General features: G+C 51.2%; 2 protein-coding genes across 2 annotated transcripts; one reads left to right on the plus strand and one right to left on the minus strand.

The window, feature by feature from the left end:
* Positions 1-536: 536 nt before the first annotated feature.
* On the plus strand, positions 537-6,023 carry Znf319 (zinc finger protein 319). The gene is made up of 2 exons (XM_052166256.1): positions 537-633; positions 2,342-6,023. The coding sequence occupies exon 2, from the start codon at positions 2,583-2,585 to the stop codon at positions 4,326-4,328; it is 1,746 nt and encodes a 581-aa protein (XP_052022216.1). The 5' UTR covers positions 537-633; positions 2,342-2,582; the 3' UTR covers positions 4,329-6,023.
* Positions 6,024-11,242: 5,219 nt separating this feature from the next.
* Positions 11,243-19,484, minus strand: Tepp (testis, prostate and placenta expressed). The gene is made up of 7 exons (XM_052166977.1): positions 19,262-19,484; positions 13,164-13,225; positions 12,772-12,946; positions 12,388-12,449; positions 12,216-12,280; positions 11,996-12,028; positions 11,243-11,273 (listed from the first exon to the last, which is right to left on the minus strand). The coding sequence occupies exons 1-7, from the start codon at positions 19,482-19,484 to the stop codon at positions 11,243-11,245; spliced, it is 651 nt and encodes a 216-aa protein (XP_052022937.1).
* Positions 19,485-19,796: the final 312 nt, after the last annotated feature.

Consider the following 19,796-nt stretch of genomic DNA (forward strand, 5'->3'; position numbering starts at 1 on the left):
TCCGTCGCCCCAGTGTCGCAGCGCGGGTTCCACAGGTCTGCGGGTCCGCTGGCCAGACTTGTAAAAAGTTGGAGTTGCAGGATCCCTCCTGAGAGCAAGCCGAGCGGCACGTCAGCTGCAGAAGACCGGAGAGTCAGGTAGGGCTACGGCGAGCCGGGGCTGGATCCGGGCTCCTCCGCGAGTGTGGGTTCCGACGAGCCGATCCCGAGGCTCCAGCCCCGCCCCTCCGTACCCACAGACTCCGGCCAGCGGCACTGCGTGTCCCCGACAGGGGGCGGCCTCGCTCCGCGCCGCGCCTTCCTCGGCAGCCGCCGCCCCGGCTGCCGCTCCTCCCCCGGCCCCGCCTACCCGGCCTCGCGCCGACCGCCTGTCCGCCGGTCTCTGCAGGACCGTCGGTCTGTCCGCTCGCCTGTCCGTCCGCTGCCCGGGTCCCGCTAACCCGAGTGCGCAGGTCGATTCGTCGGTTCCGGCTACCACAAACCTGTCTCTCGACTCCGCGTCGCCTGCCTCTGCTACGCGAGGCCGGGGATTGGCAGGGCGCGTAGGCCGCGACGCGGCGGATGGAGCCGGAATAAAGAGGCGGCAGAGAAAGCAGCTGGTCTCCGCTTGCCCCGCGCCTGACCCCTGGAGCAGGTGAGTGGCAAGGCACCCGGGACTCCATCTGGGGGCCACTCCGGTAGCCCTTGCTCCCAGGGAGAGCCTCCTGAGGTCTGGGGCGGTGCAGGCTGGGCCTGGAAGCACAGTTGCTTCCCGGGCACCATCTGAGGATCTGGGGCCTTCCTCGGCCGGAACCACCCCTTTTCGGGACGCAGTGGCTGGGTGATCTGGAGCAAGAGCTGACAGAAGGCAGCCCAGCTGGGCCTGATGGGAGGTGATCAGCTTTCATTCAGTTCCTTGGAGAGGAAAAAGGGCTAGGATGGGGCGCAGGTGGGGGCTTCTCCTTGCCTTTCCAACCCCACTCCTCTCTCCAGCCCTTGTGGAGTGATCTGAGAGTGTTCCTGGCTTCTCCTTCCTGGAAAAGGGTCAGGGTAGGCAGTGGGGGTTACTCTAGGAGGTGGGGAGTCCGGGAGGCCGCTGGGGCTAGCAGCGGTTCATACCAGGAAGACTAACACACCGTTGATTTAGTACAGCTAGATCAGACAGTGTTCAGTGCAGTCCACCTCTCATTTCTACCTTAGGAACGCTGAAATGACCAGCTGTAGTTGTTTGTTCATACTCCTAGGTATTGCCCCGAATCAGCAGCCTCTTCATCCTCTCCCTTCCCAGAAGATGCGGAGGATGACAACTTTTAGCTTGATTCTTAAGTTTAAGAGAACAATTAGTTAGAAGCCAGCTGGCTTGTGGGGGCATTCTCTACTTTCTTCCTCTTAGAGAAATCTTGCAAACTTTTAAAAATCTAAGCAGCCAATGAGCTGAGAACCTGGAACAGGGGTTACCTTTGGTTTCAAAAGTAATTCTCTCTGGGATTACTTGACACTACCTCAAGGTGGTGAGTTAGAGATTTGCCAGGATGTCGGTGGTTGGATGGGTTTTATCTTGCAGTGATTACTGTGAATATTTTGGACTTGGAGGAGACACACTCTGGGGCATGTTAAATTATCCTGTACAATCCAAGCAAACAGTACAGTTTCTTACACCTTGACAGTTAAAGACTCAGAGAGTGTGGGACGTCTGTCTGTGTTCCTCTGGGAGATGACTAGAGTGCAGAAGTTCACCACAATCGGTGGAGCTATAAACCTGTCATTTAACCCTACTTGCCAGGAGTTCGGGTCCCTGAAAGGACATTAATCCTGTTAAACTAGAGTGGCATGTGCCCTGGGAAAGGGCTGGAGTGCAGGCGAAGAGGAATGTAGGCCAGACCCTCAGGAGAGGGCTTTTTGGTGGTCCTTAGTAGTGATGCATAAATATCAGCTTCCAGAGTCCATCTGCCTTAGGACTCATGCCTCAGGGCGTGGCTTCCTTCAGCCATCAGGATCCTTCTGACTCCAAACAGTGGTGCTCTCATGTCAGTGTGAAGGGGGCTGTCAGGCATTAGGGACAGGTCACCCCAGCCTCTGAGACAGCTGACTGAGTAGGCCATATGGAAACTAGAGGGGCGTTTGTGGAGGCTGAGATGTCTTGCCCAGGATGGGGATGGAAGAAAGTGGGTATGGAGAAAGCTCCCCTTTTGCATGGAGGAGAGGAGCTGCCTCTTTGAAAGCAGGGGAAGCGAGCAGGGCTTGACCCCTGAGCATCTCTGTCCCCTAAGGACACTCAGGTCTGTGTAGTGAGCACAGGCAGCAAGGGAGAAGGAAGGGCCACTTGTTCTGCCTCACGTTCACTGTGTCTCTCTTCCCTACAGAACCGATTACTGGAGAAGGCAGAGTCTTCTTGGCATTGCTGGCATTCCTGTCTTGAAGAGCCCCCTGTCCTGTAGGCTGTCTTCTTGGCTAATGACAAGAGCTCTCTGACAAGACCTCTGTGCCTTGTGTGAGGTTCTTGTCCGTCCCTGAGATCCAGTAGCTTCTCTCTCAGAGTTAGGGTCACCTTAAGCGGGGAAACTGAAGCCATTACTGTCCAAACCCAGTTTCATCTTCCCAAGCATGTCAGAAAGCTGGCAGCAGCCACCGCAGACTCAGCCACAACAGCCACAGGCACCGCAGCCTCAGCACCATGCAGAGACACCACCGGCCCTGGCTGAGCACACACTGCCCCCGGGCACGGCTGAGAACCCGCTGGGCTGTGCCGTGTATGGCATCCTCCTGCAACCTGACCCGGGCCTGCAGCCCCCCCAGCATGCACCCCTCCAAGCAGGGGAACCAGGCCCCAAATGTGGTGTGTGTGGGCATGACCTGGCACACCTGTCCAGCCCCCATGAGCACCAGTGCCTGGCAGGCCACGACCGCTCATTTCAGTGCACACAGTGTCTCAAGATATTCCATCAGGCCACCGACCTGCTGGAGCACCAGTGTGTGCAGGCGGAGCAGAAGCCGTTTGTCTGCGGTGTCTGCAAAATGGGCTTCTCCCTGCTCACCTCGCTGGCCCAACACCACAGCTCCCACACTGGCATGGTCAAGTGCTCCATTTGTGATAAAACCTACAAGCCAGCGGAGGCTGCTGAGCCCGCCACCACTACAGCCCCGTCACTGCCCTCAGCACCTCCGCCGGCTAATGTAGCCCCCGTGGAGCAACCGGAAAAACCCTATAGCTGCCCCGTGTGCCAGAAGCCCTTCAAGCACCTGTCGGAGCTCTCCCGGCATGAGCGGATCCACACCGGAGAGAAGCCGTACAAGTGCACGCTGTGTGACAAGAGTTTTAGTCAGTCCTCTCACCTGGTGCACCACAAGCGCACACATAGCTCGGAGCGGCCCTACAAGTGCGCGGTGTGTGAGAAGACCTTCAAGCACCGCTCCCACCTGGTGCGCCACATGTACGCCCACTCGGGCGAGCACCACCTGTTCCGCTGCAACGTGTGCGAGCTGCATTTCAAAGAGTCGTCCGAGCTGCTGCAGCACCCGTGTACCCCGAGCGGCGAGCGGCCGTTCCGCTGCGGCGAGTGCCAGAAGGCCTTCAAGCGGCCGTCGGACCTGCGGCAGCACGAGCGCACGCACAGCGCCGAGAGGCCCTTCAAGTGTGACCTGTGCCCCATGGGCTTCAAGCAGCAGTACGCGCTGATGCGGCACCGGCGCACACACAAGACGGAAGAGCCCTTCAAGTGCGGCCTGTGCGAGAAGGGCTTCGGGCAGCCCAGCCACCTGCTCTACCACCAGCACGTGCACACCCTGGAGACACTCTTCAAGTGCCCGGTGTGCCAGAAGGGCTTCGACCAGTCCGCCGAGCTGCTGCGGCACAAGTGCCTGCCCACGTCCACAGAGCGGCCCTTCAAGTGCCCCGTGTGTAACAAGGCCTACAAGCGGGCATCCGCCCTGCAGAAGCACCAGCTGTCCCACTGCGCTGCCGCCGAGAAGCCTCTGCGTTGCACCCTGTGCGAGCGCCGCTTCTTTTCTTCCTCGGAGTTTGTGCAGCACCGCTGTGACCCGGCCCGGGAGAAGCCACTCAAGTGTCCGGACTGCGAGAAGCGCTTTAAGTATGCTTCAGACCTGCAGCGTCACCGGCGGGTGCACACGGGCGAGAAGCCCTACAAGTGCCCCAACTGCGAGAAAGCCTTCAAGCAGCGAGAGCACCTCAACAAGCACCAGGGTGTGCACGCCCGAGAGCAGCAGTTCAAGTGTGTGTGGTGCGGCGAGCGCTTTCTGGATGTGGCGCTGCTGCAGGAGCACAGTGCCCAGCACAGTGCTGCTGCTGCAGCCGCGGAGGGCGCCTACCAGGTGGCAGCCTGCTTGCCCTAAGGCCTCGCTGTCGCCGCCACCCGCCACCTGCCCTGTCTAGTCTTGCCTGCTTGCAGCTGCAGGGCAGCAAGCCTGTCAGTCAGCTCCCCCTTAGGAGTCAGGACCAAAGGGCTCTTCTGGGCAGGTGGAGGGTGCGCATGTTCAGTATTAGCACCAGCCTGGCCGTGGGAAAAGCCAGACTACTGTGGCCAGACCCCCAATTCCATTAACTTCTTCCCCATGACAGGACTTACTTTCTGAGAACCTGCTGCGTACCCCTTATTTGTGGGGAACTTGAATCCTACCTGTAATCAGGTGCCTCTCTGCCCCAGGTATGGGGGATGCCAACCCAATTTTCCCAGATCTTTCAGCCTAGTTAGAAAGCAGATGGCTTGGGAAGAAGTAAGTACAGTTTCTTCTCAAGTTGCTTTTTTGGAGAATGGGGGGGGGGGGGTACAAGCTTTGTGACAGTTCTGGAGACTTAGAATGTAGGCCAGAGCTACAATCCTCTGACTGCCCAGCTAGGACAAATGTGCCCCAACCCCAAGTTTCTGATAGTTAGATATGTAGGTTAGGAGTCTGTGGGCACGGTCTGCTTGGAGACTCGGGGCCCAATCAGGGTGGGGAAGCAGAAACATTCCACGACACCCTCTGGTCAGCAGTGCTGTCCACAGGAAAAGGGACACAGCAACCTGTGTGTTAAGGGCCATCCTGAGTCTATGGAAGCCCCCTCCTGCCTTGAGTAGTTCTGAGCTGCAGGGCACTGAATGTGCCCATAGTGGAGCTGTTGTGTGGAAATGGAGGATTGTAAGGCCCCCTTTCCCCTAGCTTCATCCCTGGGTCGGGAGGAAGGAAGAGCAAGCCCATGATTGCCCCTTCCTACACTGTGTGAACCAAAGTGTCTGGGGCTCAGAGTCGGAGCCTTGTCCCAGCCCTGCCTGAGGGTCAGATGGAGTCCTGGGTGCCCAGGGGGAGGAATGGCCTCTTCCCCACAAAGCCCTTAGGTCCTAAGGATCTTCCTTTGCCAAGACAGCCTGCTGTCCTTTGAGCCCGAGAGCCCTCTGGGTCTTCGGCTTCTCACAGTCTGCTTCCTATAGTAAAGGTGGGTACGCAAGGACTGAGAAGCCCAGTAGGCAGCATCCTTGGTAGGTACATGGTCAGCCGCCATCACTGGACGGCCGGAGCCACCACAAGACCCTGGAGGACCTTCGCTGTCACAGTCATCGTTCTGAACCCAACCCTGACCATGCCCTTCTTAGTCCCCTCCCTACCCTCGAGTCTTGAAAGAAGACTGACCACTAAGGCAGGGGCCAGATGAGGAGGAGGACACCACCTCACCTCACCTTAAAAAGTCCAGCTGGCCACATCCGTCTGCTCTGTCTGCCCAGGGTCTCTCCTGTGTCCACAGAGACTGAGGTTAGCACTTCTCTCGGGTTGACTCTTGGTCACAAAGCCTCAAAAAACTGGAACTCAGGCTTATAACAGTCTACTCCTAACTGCTAGGTTTTTTTCCTTTCATTTTTGCATTCTAAAAGCTGTTTATTATACTATTCGTAACATTGTATAGCTTAATTTCATGTCATTTTGGATTATATATAAATATGAGTTTGGGATTTTTAAAAGAATGACTCCATTTAGGCAGCCACTTTTGATGTTAACATACAGTGAGTTTGATGTGTGCTCTAGAAGTAAAGACATTGACTGGTGCAGCCCACAGCTCCTCCACTCGTTCTTTGCAGAGGGCGTGATGGGAGGTGCAGAGGCTAAGATGCAGACCAAAGGAGCAGGCGGGGGCGAGGCTTCAGTCCTGAGCTTTGAGGCTTCTGGCTGTGTAAACTTGGACTGGTCATTTAACCTCTTTGGGACACAGTCGCCATATCTGTCAAAAAACAAACTGAAGGTTAACCTGTCCCACTGTTGAGGTGCATGGACTCCTCATTGAGACGCTGCAGGGACGCCATGGACAAGCCAACAGGTACCAGTACAGCACACCTTCCCCTCCTTACTAAGGGTCAGTCATAGCCCCTGAGGGAGCTGAACCCTGAGACCAGCAGCTCATGAAAGGCCAGAAGCTGCAGATGGCAAAAATAAACAATTCAGGTGCTCCCTGGAACAGTGGTGGCCCCACCTAGCCTGGCTGGCCCACACTCCTCATCCTCCACCTGCCCTACAGTGAGCCCTCTGTAGACCGAGCTGTGCGGGGCCTTTTACCTCAACCTTCTACGTATTTGTACTGTGCTCCATCCTTGTCCTCTACTGCAGCTCACAGGCTTCCCTTTCTCAAAGACCAGAGAGGGGCTGGAGAGGAGAAATGGCCCTCGGCCTGGCATCTGAGAGCCAAGGGCACCTTTTCCTAGATAAGGTTAGAAAAGTTCAAAGGCCATGCGGCTACCCACACTACAACCGTTCATAAAGCTATGACCAGACCTCCTCTTTCTATCCCCCTCTGTGGCCCCTGGAAAGCCAAGAGGTTCCTTCCTTCCTATGGCCTTCTACCACGTAGCAAGCTGACAGCAAGGGGCCTTTGAGTCTGTGCCAGGCTTAAGGCCCAGTTTATTTTCTAGTCGTGTGGCAAAGATAAAACTGCTTAGTGGGCAGGAGAGGCCGCACAGTCCTTTGTCCAGGTCAGTGTGAGGCTTCGGAATTGTCTTAAGCCACACATGTGAAAGACAGGCAGTATGATCAGGACTGTCCTTGACAGACACCCGATCTGACAGACACTCAAGGCAGCTCAGCTCAGTGCTCCCCCTGCCCAGCTGGCGGTGAGCTCCTTCACAGGTCCAAATTCCTGTTGTCTGCCTTCCCATGTAAACGGGAAGGTCCTTAAAGGGCCTGCACCTTCCAGCACTGTCATGAAAGGTCCTCTCTAGCCTGGAGCTCCCTCCTGGCCTATAACCTTGTTCTTCCTCCAGAGCAGACCTCCAACCCGTCCTCACTCTGCGGGAATCCCCCCAAACTCACAGCCTGATTCTGGTGACAAGGCCTGCATCTCATCCTCAAGAAAGTGTGTTTGTCCCATCAGGAAGAGCCTTGGCTGCATTTGGTCTACATTTCCAAAGGTCTCTGCTGTAGAGTCCTGTAAAGGTTGGTCTGTGGGGGATGCAGGAGTCTCCCTCTTCACATGTTCACACCTGGCCTGGCTCTACAACCCTACCTTTGCTTTTTCCATGACCACAACTGAACCCCTGCTGTTTGTCGGGCATAAAGCGAGAGCTTCACACGAGAGCTGAAAGACTCAGAATCAAGTAGAGTAGGAGCTGAGGAGGAGGCTCAGTTAGTGCAGTTAGCTCAGGCATGAGCCTCTGAGTTTGGACACCCAGCAGCTTCATGGCTGTGTGATTCTGTAACCCTAGGCTGATAGTGGGAGGAACACCGGTGGGGGAATGACAGGACAGACAGACATTCCTGATGTTCCTACCAGTCAATCTAACCATTTGGGTTCAGTGAGAGACCCTGTCTCAAAAAAAAAAATGAGGTGAGGAATGATTGAAGACACCTGATGTTGAGTTTACCTTCTGTGAGTATGCGCACACAGAGACAAACACAGTAAAAATGGCCTCCAAACATCTGGGACATGTAATCACCCTACCCCTTCTCAGCATCAGCCTTATTTCTGGACCTGCCCTTCTGCTAGCCCCAGACCCTGGGCTAGGATGCATGTCCTCCATGTTGCTCTGTAATAAAACACTGCTGTTACTTTACAGTAGAAATTTCCTTCTCTCCAGATAGATATATCTGCATGGCTCTGGAGGTCCCAGAGCCCATCCCTGAGCCTCAGTTATAGAAGGTAAAAGGAGCTGGCACGGAAGCCCGATGGGCACAGATGTAAGTCCCCTGAAACAGCCAAGGTACTTGTGGTCTTTGGGAAGAATGGGGAAAGGGAGCATTTGAGGCTTTTGAGATTGGCTGGAAAGGGGTGGAAGGAAGGCTTTGAACAAAGCTGGGGAGACAAGAGCCTGGGGGTAGGAGAGACAAACAAGGGAAGGTGATGGGGTCTATGGCAAAGGCCAGGGAATTCAGATCCAAATGGTCAGAGATGAGGGCCATGCTGGCTGTGCTGTCCCAGGGTTACCGCTGCAGAGATTTCAGGTGGGACTCGTTTATGCTGAGCCACAAACCTCTATAGGTAGAGGAGGTCATGGCTGTGAGGTAGTCGCCCCCCTAGTACATCTGAGAGCATTCCTATGTCTGTTTCCCAGGCTACTCACAGACTCCTGGGACATCAGTCATACCCTAGCCTCCCCATCGTCTGGGACTGTAAGTATATGTCACTAATCTTAGTTTGCTGATGGGAGATCTCTTCCTTGTAAGCTCTAGTCTCTCTCCAGCCCCAGGGAGACACCCCCCCCCCTTCTCCTCTCCACTCTTGGGCTTGTTCCTCACAGCAGGAAAGATGGAGATAATCTCACTGCTTTCAGTTCACAGCCTTGCCAGTCACCAGCTGTATAGTCCTGGGCCAGTCACAACTTCCTCTAGCCTATTTAGTTTTATGTGAATGAGTGTTTTGCCTGGGTGCATGTATGTGCACCACCCGTGTGCCTGGTGCCCCTGGAGTCAGAAGAAAGTGCTATACACCCCTAGGAACTGGAGTTAAGATGGTTTTGAGCCTCCATGTGGGTGCTGAGAACCTGGGTTCTCTGGAAAAGCAGTCAGTACTCGACCTCTGGGCCATCTCTGTATCTCCAAGTCCATTCACTTAACCAGCTATAAAGTGGATTTAAAACGGCTTACCTCACGGGGCCTGTGAAACACTTAAAAACTTATTAAAAATTATACACTTAGCCGGGCGGTGGTGGTGCATGCCTGTAATCCCAGCACTCTGGGAGGCAGAGGCAGGTGGATTTCTGAGTTCGAGGCCAAACCTGGTCTACAGAGTGAGTTCCAGGACAGCCAGGGCTATACAGAGAAACCCTGTCCCCCCCCAAAAAAATCCAAAAAACAAACAAACAAACAATATATATATATATATATATATATATACTTGTTTTTGCTTATTCTTCTACTCCATTTATTCTTAGGCACAGTTTCTATTTCTTGTATTTATAAAGTTGGTATTAAATGTAGAGCCAGTGGACAAGAACCTTTACTGCTGTGGCCTGGCCCCTGTAGTGTCCTTGACTAGAGGAGTGTGGTTTGTCGTTTAAAGTGGGTTGACCTGCCTACCTATTTTTCCCACTGGATTCAAAGCACTAATAAAGGGGTGACCTCTTGTCTGTGTCACCTGATCATTTTGCAGAACACTGACTTCAGGCAAAGGCTTCAAAGCTGGGCCACATTACGAGGTGAACTTTCTTGGTCATACTGGGTCACAGAAGCAGGCCCAGAAAAAAATAAAAATAAAAAAATCCTGGTCACTTGGTCACTCCCTGCAGCATTCACTAGCGCCCCTCTGACCATTCTCACCCAAAGCAGGACTTGAGTATCCATCCGGATCCTAGGGGTGCTAACAGCCCTGGGGTTCTGCCATTGGCTTCCTAAAGCTGCCCACTGAGTCTGTGTGAAGGAAGCTGAGTTTATCTTCCCCAAACCCCCTGCCCTGTTAGCAAAATTCCAAATACCAAATGATAATGTGTCCTGACCCATGAGGCCATTTTCCTCTCAATCCCCTCCTCCTGGGGCACTAGCCTTGCATGCAGCAGCTGTGCAGTGGATTCAAGGACGAGAGAGTAAATGAGCGATCCTGACACTCGTGGATGCCCGCTCTGCTGAGAAGATGAAAACAAGGAGGTGTGTGTGCTCTTGGAAGCACAGTGCCATGTAAACACGTGACTTTGCATGTAATTCAGGTTTGGGGCTAGCTGAAGCGCCAAGGGAGGTTCCAGGAACAGAAATCCCATATGAATTCTTGAGCGCAGGTGGCTCTTTGTCCCCAATGAGGACCTCTTCCTGCAGGGTGGAGTATGGAAGGCCCAAGAGCTACAGATGGCAGTTGCCCTAACATTGCACCAGACCCTGAAGCCCCCTTCACTGGGGCTCCCCTGCACTTCCACCATCACAAGAGGTGCTCAGGACGAGGGTGTATGCTGAGGGACAGGCGAGGCCTGTCCCACTGCTCAAGAGTACGGCAGATGGCCTTCTGTCTAGGCAATGAGTTTCTTTTTCTTTTCTTTTTGAAGGTTTTGTTTGTTTGTTTGTTTTTCAGATTTATTAATCTTCAGACACACCAGAAGAGGGTGCCAGATCTCATTATGGATGGTTGTGAGCCACCATGTGGTTGCTGGGATTTGAACTCAGGACCTTCAGAAGGGCAGTCAATGCTCTTAATCGTTGAACCATCTCCCAGCCCAGGCGATGAGTTTCTTAGCAATGCCTTGAGGAGCCCAGAATGTTCTCAATCACCTCATCCCAGTTTATGCCCTCTAATCCCTGTGAAGCAGAAGATTTCAAATATAAACCCCAAAGTACACCAGTATATGGTGAGGGGTCCGGGGAGGTGTCATAAATCTCTTCTTTCCTTTTAGGGTTCAAACTCAGGTGGAGAGGACAAATTCAGGATCTTGGTTAGGGCTTGCAAGCAAGGGACAAGGAAAACCCATATCCCATATCCCAGCCTGTCCATGTGCCTCCACCCCAGCCAGACTGGAGGCTTAGGTCCTGACCCAAGTCCACAGAACATCCTTCCCCAGCCCCTACACACCCTCTCTCCATTTCCCAGGAGTTAGTAAGGAACAGGCAAGGGTGATATACTATCATCTGTGATCCTGACCTTTTCCCAGACTTCCCCTTCATTTCATCGACACATACACACACACACACACACACACACACACACGAGCCTAGGGCCTCTGTGAGGAAGCATTAGATTTATTTCTTGAACTGAACTCCTGGGGAGAAGATGGGTGGTACCACCATATGCCCTCTGTCCGGCTAGGGGCCCTGAGGTGGCACGGTCCAGCCATAGAAGAATCAGCCTTTCCCCCCCCCCCCCCCACAGATTAATGCCAGGGAGTCAGATAGTTGATGCGACTGTAAAGAGAAAGAGGGGTAAGATGGGGACTCCAAGGTACTGTAAAGAAAAATCAAGTTTTTCTTCCCTAGCACCACCCCCACCCCAAAGCCCAGTACCCTCAGGGATCTGAAAAGTTTCCATTCACTCTATGTGCCCAAGAGCCTTCAGTGGCTCCCTATTTCCTCTTGTATATTTTTGGCTATCCTCTTCACCTCTAATTTATCTCATACCGTTTCCCACTGAGGTCCACTGATAACAGCTTCATGGGTTTTCAGTCAAGTATGAACCTACACTAGCATCACACAGTAATAACAAAACCCAGGGTTTTCCTGTGTATGGGGTGGGGAAGGCAACTTTCAGGAATAGAAAAAAGGAGACACTCTGCACGGTACAAGACAAAGGTGAAACGGGACCATGCGCTACAAGGGAGAGGCAGAGTGTCTGTTTGTGACAGTGGGAGGGGTCACATCAGAGTTTGGCTTTGCTGAGCCGCTCAAGGCAGGGCTGAGAGACGCCTCAGAGTCTCTCGCACTTCCACCTTAATATCGGAGCCTTTGACCCAGGGTGACCCTGCTGAGGGCGCTACCTAGCAGTGGGAAGTGGATGGCGGGCAGTTTCTTCTCTACCCTGACAGGTATCCCCTAGTCCGGGCCCTCTAAGCTGCGTGCGGAGGGCAACCTCAAGGCACTCTTGTTAGGGGGCGTGGCCTACTGCGATCAGGGGCGGGGTCATTCTCTACCTGTAGTGGGAGCCAAAGCTCCGGAACGTGTTCCTGGAAAAGAACAGAGAAGAGCCTTTCTGAATGGCGTGGGGATGCCAAGTTCTGGCATGATAACTGCTTCATGCACCGGCCGACAGACGACGGTTCGGTAGGAATTCAGTATCTGTCCTACAGCTATGATCCCTCTCCCTTCCTCGCGGATCGAGGTCCCGAAGGGGCCCTGCATGTCGTCACTTACAGCGAATCAAAAGGTAGGGGCTTCTGTCCGTAGCGGTCCAGGCTGGGGTTCTGGTTGAGGCAGTACTGGAGTGGATCACAGGAATGGGAACCCGTAAGCCTGCGGGGCGCGGACCCCAGCAGCCGGTCCCTCCCAGCCATCCCAGCCCGGTCTGTTTGCAATCTTTCCTTACCCGCCAGTTCTGGGTCACCTCCGGCTTCAAGTACCTCACCGCGTAGCCACTGAAACCCTCCACTGTGGAGAGAGCCCACCTTGGGAACCTGGATCTGAACAAACCCGACCCACCCTCAACCAAACCCCGCCTCTACGCAGAATCCCCGCCCCTCCCGAGCCCCAGCCCTAGTGGCTTCCCGGACCTTGAGTTGCTTCAGCAACTCCCACCCCCACCCCGCCCGCACCCTCACCACTCTTACCATCCCTTCCCGGTCCGGGTGCCTGTGTTCCAGGTCCTTGGGCACATAGCCCTCATTCCCGCTTTACATGCGCCACCAAATGGCGGGAGGTCTCCTCCCACCCCACCCCGTCTTAAAGCATTCTTTGAAGTTGGTAAACTGACCCCTTTTGTTGGCACAAGGCAGCTTGAACTCTCCGGACCTGGACACGAACTGAGACCAGTCTTCGATGGCACGTGTGAAGCAGGGCCAGTCGACCCGGTTAATGCCTGGCGCGATGGGGATCATCTTTCCACTGCGGTACTTGTGACAGAGCTTCCGGCCGGTTGCTGTGAAGTCCTATGGAGGGTTGGACCATAATGGCAGATGCAAGATCCCAGAAGGCTTCCTGGGCCTGACCTGATATTCGTTAGGCCCATTGGACTGAGGATGCAGGAAACAAGGGCTTGGGTTGAGTGGGGGTCAGAGTTCCGGGTAGGTAGCTGGGGGTATGCTTAGATAGTAGAGCCTTGGGCCACCGGTGCTACTGAGCCCATCCAGGGCTGGGGACACTCACCAGGCATTGCAGGGGTTTGTTGGGGACTCCTAGGAGTGTGAAGTGGGCATTGTTGAAATCATCTGTTGAAAGATAAACATATCCCTTCAGAAGCCCTTAGAGACCCATTCTAGAGACTTGGGCCAAGCTAGGCACCTTAAGAGAAAAAATGTTTTTCCAGGTGTAGAGGCACAAGCCTTTACTCCCAGCATTCAGGAGGCAAAGACAGAGGTCTGTGATTTCAAGGCCAGCCTGGTCTACCTATCAAGTTTCAGGCCAACCAGGGCTACATGGTGAGATTCTGTTTCAAAGGGGAAAAAATGTTAGCTTTTACATATTTAAGATAAAATTATATCTCTTACCATAAAGAAAACTCTATATAATGAGGTACCCATGGGTTGTGGCACTATTAGGAGGTGTGGCAATGTTGGAGTAGGTGTGGCCTTGGTGCCCCCACCCAGGTATGGAAGATGTGTGTCACTGTGGGGGGTGGGCTTTGAGGTTCTATGCTCAAACTCTGCTCATAGTGGGAGAAACAGTCTCCTCCTGACTGCCTGTAGAAGCCAGTCTTCTCTTGGTTGCCTTTGGATCAAGATGGAGAACTCTCAGCTCCTTCTCCAGCACTATGTCTGTCCGGACGCTGCCAGGCTTCCTGCCATGATGATAATGGACTGAACCTCTGAAACTGTAAGCCAGCCCTGATTAAATGTTCTCCTTTATAAGAGTTGCCTTGGTCATGGTATCTCTTCGCAGCAATGAAACCCTAAGACAGATTGACAGATTGATATGAAAACTTAGAAGTACTAGAAGAAAATATGAACAAATTCCCTATAAACCTGGGACAGGACTTTTAATTCTCATAAAAAGCCAAAAAAACAAAAACAAAAACAAAAACAAAAACCTGAAAGAAAAGACCAATAAGCAAATGGGATGTGTTTGCTGGACCCAATGACTTGAGTTTGAGATCTGCTACCCTACCATGATGGAAAGAGAGAGCTGACCCCTAAGAGTCATCCTCTGACCTTCAAGAATGAACTGTGAGCTGTCAGCACATGCGTACATGCATGTCATATGTGCATTTGTGTGTGAATAAATAAAAACAGTAAGCACAAAAGAAATCAAAGGGGGAAATACTTATACTGATTTTACAGCTGAGGCAATTTTCTTAACATCGGAGGGGCTCCTAGAAATCAAGAAAAAAAAAAGGAAAGAAACACGGATAAACCACATGTTTAAGTAGTTCAAATACTAGAAATACATATGGCTTCATGGGTACTAAACATATGCGAAGATGCCCAGTTGTGTTTTTCACAAGATGAACAAACATTTATGCTACATTAAGATATCTCCTCCAGCCGGGCATTGGTGGCACACTCTGGGAGGCAGAGGCAGGAGGATTTCTGAGTTCGAGGCCAGCCTGGTCTACAGAGTGAGTTCCAGGACAGCCAGGGCTACACAGAGAAACCCTGTCTCGAAAAAACAACAACAACAACAAAAACCCAAAAAAACCAAAAAACCAAAAAAACAACCCCCCCCCCCCAAAAGATATCTCCTCCACTTATTCAGCCAGACCAGGAACAACGTAAGAGTTATACAGCTTTAAAAGATAGGTCCCTCGTCACACACCACCAGAGACTGTATAAATCAACTGGAGCCTACAGACTGCAGTCCATTAAATATTACTTATCATAGTTATGAATATCCACATGTCCTTTGATCCCACAGTCTAGCAACACACAAATGACATTAGAAGAAGGTGACCTGCTTTCATGTTTGCAACAGCAAAAGAATCTAAGTGTCAGTCATTAAGCCAAATATGCCCAACTACATTGGCATAGGGAACTGCAGAGAATAACTCCAGAATGGGGTGTGGTACGCACAGCTGGAATTCCACCATGTGAAGCCTAAGCAGGAAGGTTATGAGTTTGAGACCGGTATGGGCTCTAGAGTTGAGCTTGTCTCAAGATCTAAGGATTGGAATACATAGCTCAATAGTAGAGAACTTGTCTAGCATGTGTAAAACTATCTTCAATCCCTACAACATCAACAACAAAAAGTATTAATTGGGGTCCATATAAGTTTAGAATCTCTAAATCACAAGACTGTTGGAGACCAAGAAGAGTTTACCCTCAAGTCACCACGTAACCAAATTGCCAAGGTTAGCAGCATAAACAACAAAGAACTTCTGTGCTCTTCCTTACAGTAGGAGGCCACTTGTGAAATATGGACTGTGGATAATCAGGCCTTTAGATCCAGCTTTTGTTTAACAAGGTAAAGTATGCCCTGGGAACAATTCCTGGGACTCATTATGTTGAACAGTCCACATCACTGCTGTTTAGACCCCTTTAAAAAGTCAACAGTGCATCCTTCTCCAGGGTCTGGTCGGGGTGGACAGGTGGAACTAGGAGAGATCAGGTTGAGTGAGGTAACCAAGACCCAGAAAGACAAATGTCTCACATGCTCCCGCATCTCAGGTTTCCAACATGAAGTCTTTGGATGTGAGTATGTAACCTGGAGTAACTGCAGAGACCAGGAAAATAGGAAGAGATCACAGACTGACGGGGGCAACAGAGGAGGAGATGGCAGGACGCAAGAGATGCGAAGGAGGAAACAGGAAAAACAGAAACCTTAGGGATGGGGAGAAAGATGAGTGCAGGAGGAGGAGGGGGTTACAAGATAACAATAAGGATGTCTGAAAAGTCATACGGAATCATACTATTATTTAACTACATAAAATAATACGTATAATACATGTAAGTGTATCTATCATCTATCTATCTATCTATCTATCTATCTGTAATGAAAGGAATATCTCCATGAGTTGCCAATGATCCCCCAACCTAAGTGCCATATACTATTTTAAATGAACAAACAAACAAATAAAACCCAACACCAGGCACAAGAAGTCCTCTTCTGAGTTTTTGATTGAGGTTGTCCCAGAACATTATAGGCTATAGTGTTGCTCTTGGTCATCTCCCAGAGGTGGCTGTGAGTAAACACACTTTGGACTAAGGACCCAAGTTAGGTCTGACCTGTAAGCCTCTTCCCTTTCAGGAAACCTTCTGGGAAAGCTTCCAACAGAGGAAAACAACCAACAGTTCTACCTACCTAACAGTTCAACCAACTTGCGAACCACAACAATGACCACCATGGCATGACAAGCCTAGGGGTGCAGTGGTAGCGTGAATACCTTGGCAGTAACCAACAGGTCTCTAATTGAACTTAAGAGAGAAATCACGCCTTGTTGGAAACCTAACCAACAATAACACAACTCTTGCACCCAAGGCTCAGGGGTCATTGTGGAAAGGAGGGGGGCAGAAAGAATGTAAGAGCCAGAGGAACAGAAAACTTGCTCTGAGATTGTGTCTCCTGGAAGTTTCAGAGAAACTACACCTATGAAGTCTTACCCACATGGCTGCCTATACATGATCTGAACAAGGATGAGACCTATAGACATCTAACATGGAAGCAGGGAAGGTCACAAGACCTCAACCATAGACAAAGAACTACAGGCAACTAAGGAATACTGAGAGAGGGAGAACCAGTCTCCTCCAGGGAAGAGCACACCAGTTGGTTATCCAACGCCAAGTGGTCAGACCTGAAAACATTGCATATGAGTACCCATAAACAGACTGAACACACTGAACTTAGGAATGTATGTATGTATGCATGCATGCATGCATGTATGTATGTATGTGTGTATTATGTATGTAACAACAATTAAAGAAAAAGAGGCCAAAAGTTTTAGAGAGAGCAGAGGGAGAACACGGGGTTTGGAGAGAGGAAAGTGAAAGGGAAAATGATGTAATCTTACTCTTAAATAAAGTAAAAAATTATAATAAAAGTCAAGAGTACAGGAAGAAATGGAAATGGATTTAAAGTTGCTTTAGGCTAATGAGGCTCAAGACTTAATAATTTATACATAATCCTAGACTCTATCCCCTTTCCATTTTAAGCTCTAAAACACATATTTAAAGACTCTGAGGGAGATTTTAATGTGTGCTGGTTATTAGATGTTGTGGCATTATTGTTAACTTTTCTAGATATGATAACGGTATCAGGCCACATAGGAGGCCGTCCTTGTCAATGAGGACTACCTGGCAAAGTTTTGTGTGCACACATATGTGAACATGAAGGAAAGAGAAGAGTGAGAAAGGAAAAGTGGAGGAGGGAGAGGAAAGAGGGCTAAAGGAGAGAGATCAGGGAGAGAGAAAGCTGGGGAAAGGGAAGAGAATGAGAGAAGGCATGTGAATCTGACCACGCTGAAGCAGACCATGGGGTGGACAGAGGGAGAGGGTGTGCCGCACGCAGATGGTCCCAGCCGGGGGCAGGGCGGGGGATTCAGACCGAAGGGGAATTTGGATTTCAGGAAAGGTTTCAGGAAAGGTACAGGTTCGGCAAGTGACAGAAACAACCACAGAGGCAGCTTGAATCTGAATGTATTTAGGAGCTCTAAAGTAAGGATTTTTATACAGGGAAGAGTTGGTATTACCATTTCAAAAGATGTATCCAGTGAGGCAGGCACAATTATCATAACCATTTTGCACAAGGAAATGCAAAATCAATCAGGTATAATGTTTCCCATGTAACAGATTTAGAGGATCAATTTACAGATAACATCAGTCTTTCTGATTAGAATACAGAGTGACTTGTAGTTAACAGCAAACCTTCAAAAAGAGTTTAAAGTTTCTTATACCCCCTGGGTCTTAATGAGTTTCCGTGAGTGATCCTTATCTAACATTTAGCTTTTACCTTGTAAAAACTTCTTGACTTAATCAATGCTTTCCATACCAGTGTCAGAACCACCCTCACCTACCCACACATGTTGTTGGAGGGTTGTAATTATGTAAATGACTATGAGGCAAAGCATTGCAGTCCCTAGAAAAGAGTTTGCGGGCCGGCCAGTGACTTGACTTCAAAGAGTGGATTATGGGCCCGGGAGTATTAGGATCACCTTGTGAAAGAGGAAAAGAGGAAATTGAGAGTAATACAAACTGCTTTGAGAACTACAGCTCAGAATTATCCTCTAACTAGAGAGTTCCACAGCTGTTCCCAGGAGACTTCCTCCCCTCGGAGTAAAATGCCTCAGCCTGTAGAACTTTTTGTCACACAGAATCTACTGGGGTTGGTGTGGCAAGGGTGTTCATAGCACAACCCTTCAAACTCATCTACTTGAAAATCTCCTAGAACATGGTCAAGAAACAAAAGGATGTGTGTCTGTTTTGGTGTGGGCCACCAATTCCCACTCATCCAGAGGTTGAACAGGAAGGATAGCCTAAACCCAGGAGTCGAAGATCAGCCAGGGCAACGTAGCAAGTCACTGTCTCAGAGAAAGGATGCCGGGGGAGAGAGCTCAGTTATTAAGGTTCTTGCTGGATAAACATGAGGACCCAAGGTCTGGTCCCAGCACCCACATAAAAAAGCTGATGTGTGTGTGTATGTGTGTGCATGCACTTGCCATCCTAGCGTGGGGAGAAGGCAGGAGGAGGATCCTAGTGTTTGCTGGCCAGTCTGTCAGACCTACTTGGTGAATTCCAGGCCAATAAGAGACACTGTCTCCAAAACCGTGGAGAGCAGCACCCGAGGTTATTCTCTGAACTCTATGTCCACACATGTGCACGTGTGTGCACAGACATGCACAGGCACCACTTGAGCCCTCCTCTGCAACGTAAGAAGACCAGGCATGGGGCTACATATCTGAGATAGGAGGAGCAAAGTTTATGGAGATGCAGTGGGGGGAGTCACCTCCAGAACTTCCAGCTAAAGAAACCTTATTTTGCTAAGCCTAGAGGAAATAGAAGAACAGTGCCACCCCCGACAGCGGCTGTAGGGCCTGCACAATCTATTGATCATCACACAGTGCCAAGCGCCCTGCTCTTCATATCCCTCACATAGTCCAGGAGGCAGGTTCTGTCCCTGTCCCCATTTTTCTGCTCAGGAACTTGAGGCCAGACCTTGGAGGAACTTTCTGGAAGGAAACAGAGAGCTGGATTGGCTTTTCTCATGCTTTTACCCGCCACTTGTTCCCGCCTTTTCTTCCAAGACCTCCATTTTGCCAGCCACCCCTGCTCCCAAGGCAAACAGGAGACCCTTAGCTGTTGCTGGCGACATGGCCTGACCTTTGGAGTAGTAGGTGGAAGACTGGCAGTGTTCATCGGAGAGGCAACCCTTGACGGTGTCCATGTCCATGCGCCGAAGGGAAGGCAGGGCCGGGTTGTAGAGCTGATGCTTCACACCGGCGAGTGGGCGGCGCACTCGCTCCAGAGGGAGTAGGACCGCTGGTGAAGCATACAGGTGGGCAGAGCATTCGTCCCAGGGCACCAGGTCTATGATGCGGGCCATCGCTGGAGAAGAGAGGGGTGGAGTCAGATGCCCTTCCGTACAGGCACAAATGCTTGGCCTATGTTGATATAACTATTGATCAAACATTTACTGAGTATCTTCTGTGGGCCCTGTGATTTTTCCAAAGCTCCACATGGGACAGCAGGAACATGCAAACAATAGATTTATATGCGCTTGGTGTGTGTGCAATCACACACACACACACACACACACACACACACGCCCTGCCTCCAGTGCTCTGAGGGAGGTCAGCACAAAGTATGTGTGGATTTGAGAGGGCTGGAGTTGGGGCGCTCCAGGAACTATCTAAAT

Source organism: Apodemus sylvaticus, chromosome 21 (genome assembly GCF_947179515.1).
Source record: "Apodemus sylvaticus chromosome 21, mApoSyl1.1, whole genome shotgun sequence".
Lineage (NCBI taxonomy): Eukaryota > Metazoa > Chordata > Mammalia > Rodentia > Muridae > Apodemus > Apodemus sylvaticus.

What these genes read in the sequence shown, in the direction of transcription:
- Znf319 (XM_052166256.1), top strand. Translation starts at nt 2,583, where the DNA reads ATGTCAGAAAGCTGGCAGCAGCCACCGCAGACTCAGCCACAACAGCCA.
- Tepp (XM_052166977.1), bottom strand. Translation starts at nt 19,484, where the DNA reads ATGGCCCGCATCATAGACCTGGTGCCCTGGGACGAATGCTCTGCCCAC. An exon ending in ACAAACCCCTGCAATGCCTG is followed by an intron (nt 12,947 to 13,163) that starts GTGAGTGTCCCC and finishes AACCCTCCATAG; the next exon opens with GACTTCACAGCAACCGGCCG. An exon ending in AGGTGACCCAGAACTGGCGG is followed by an intron (nt 12,281 to 12,387) that starts GTAAGGAAAGAT and finishes GATCCACTCCAG; the next exon opens with TACTGCCTCAACCAGAACCC.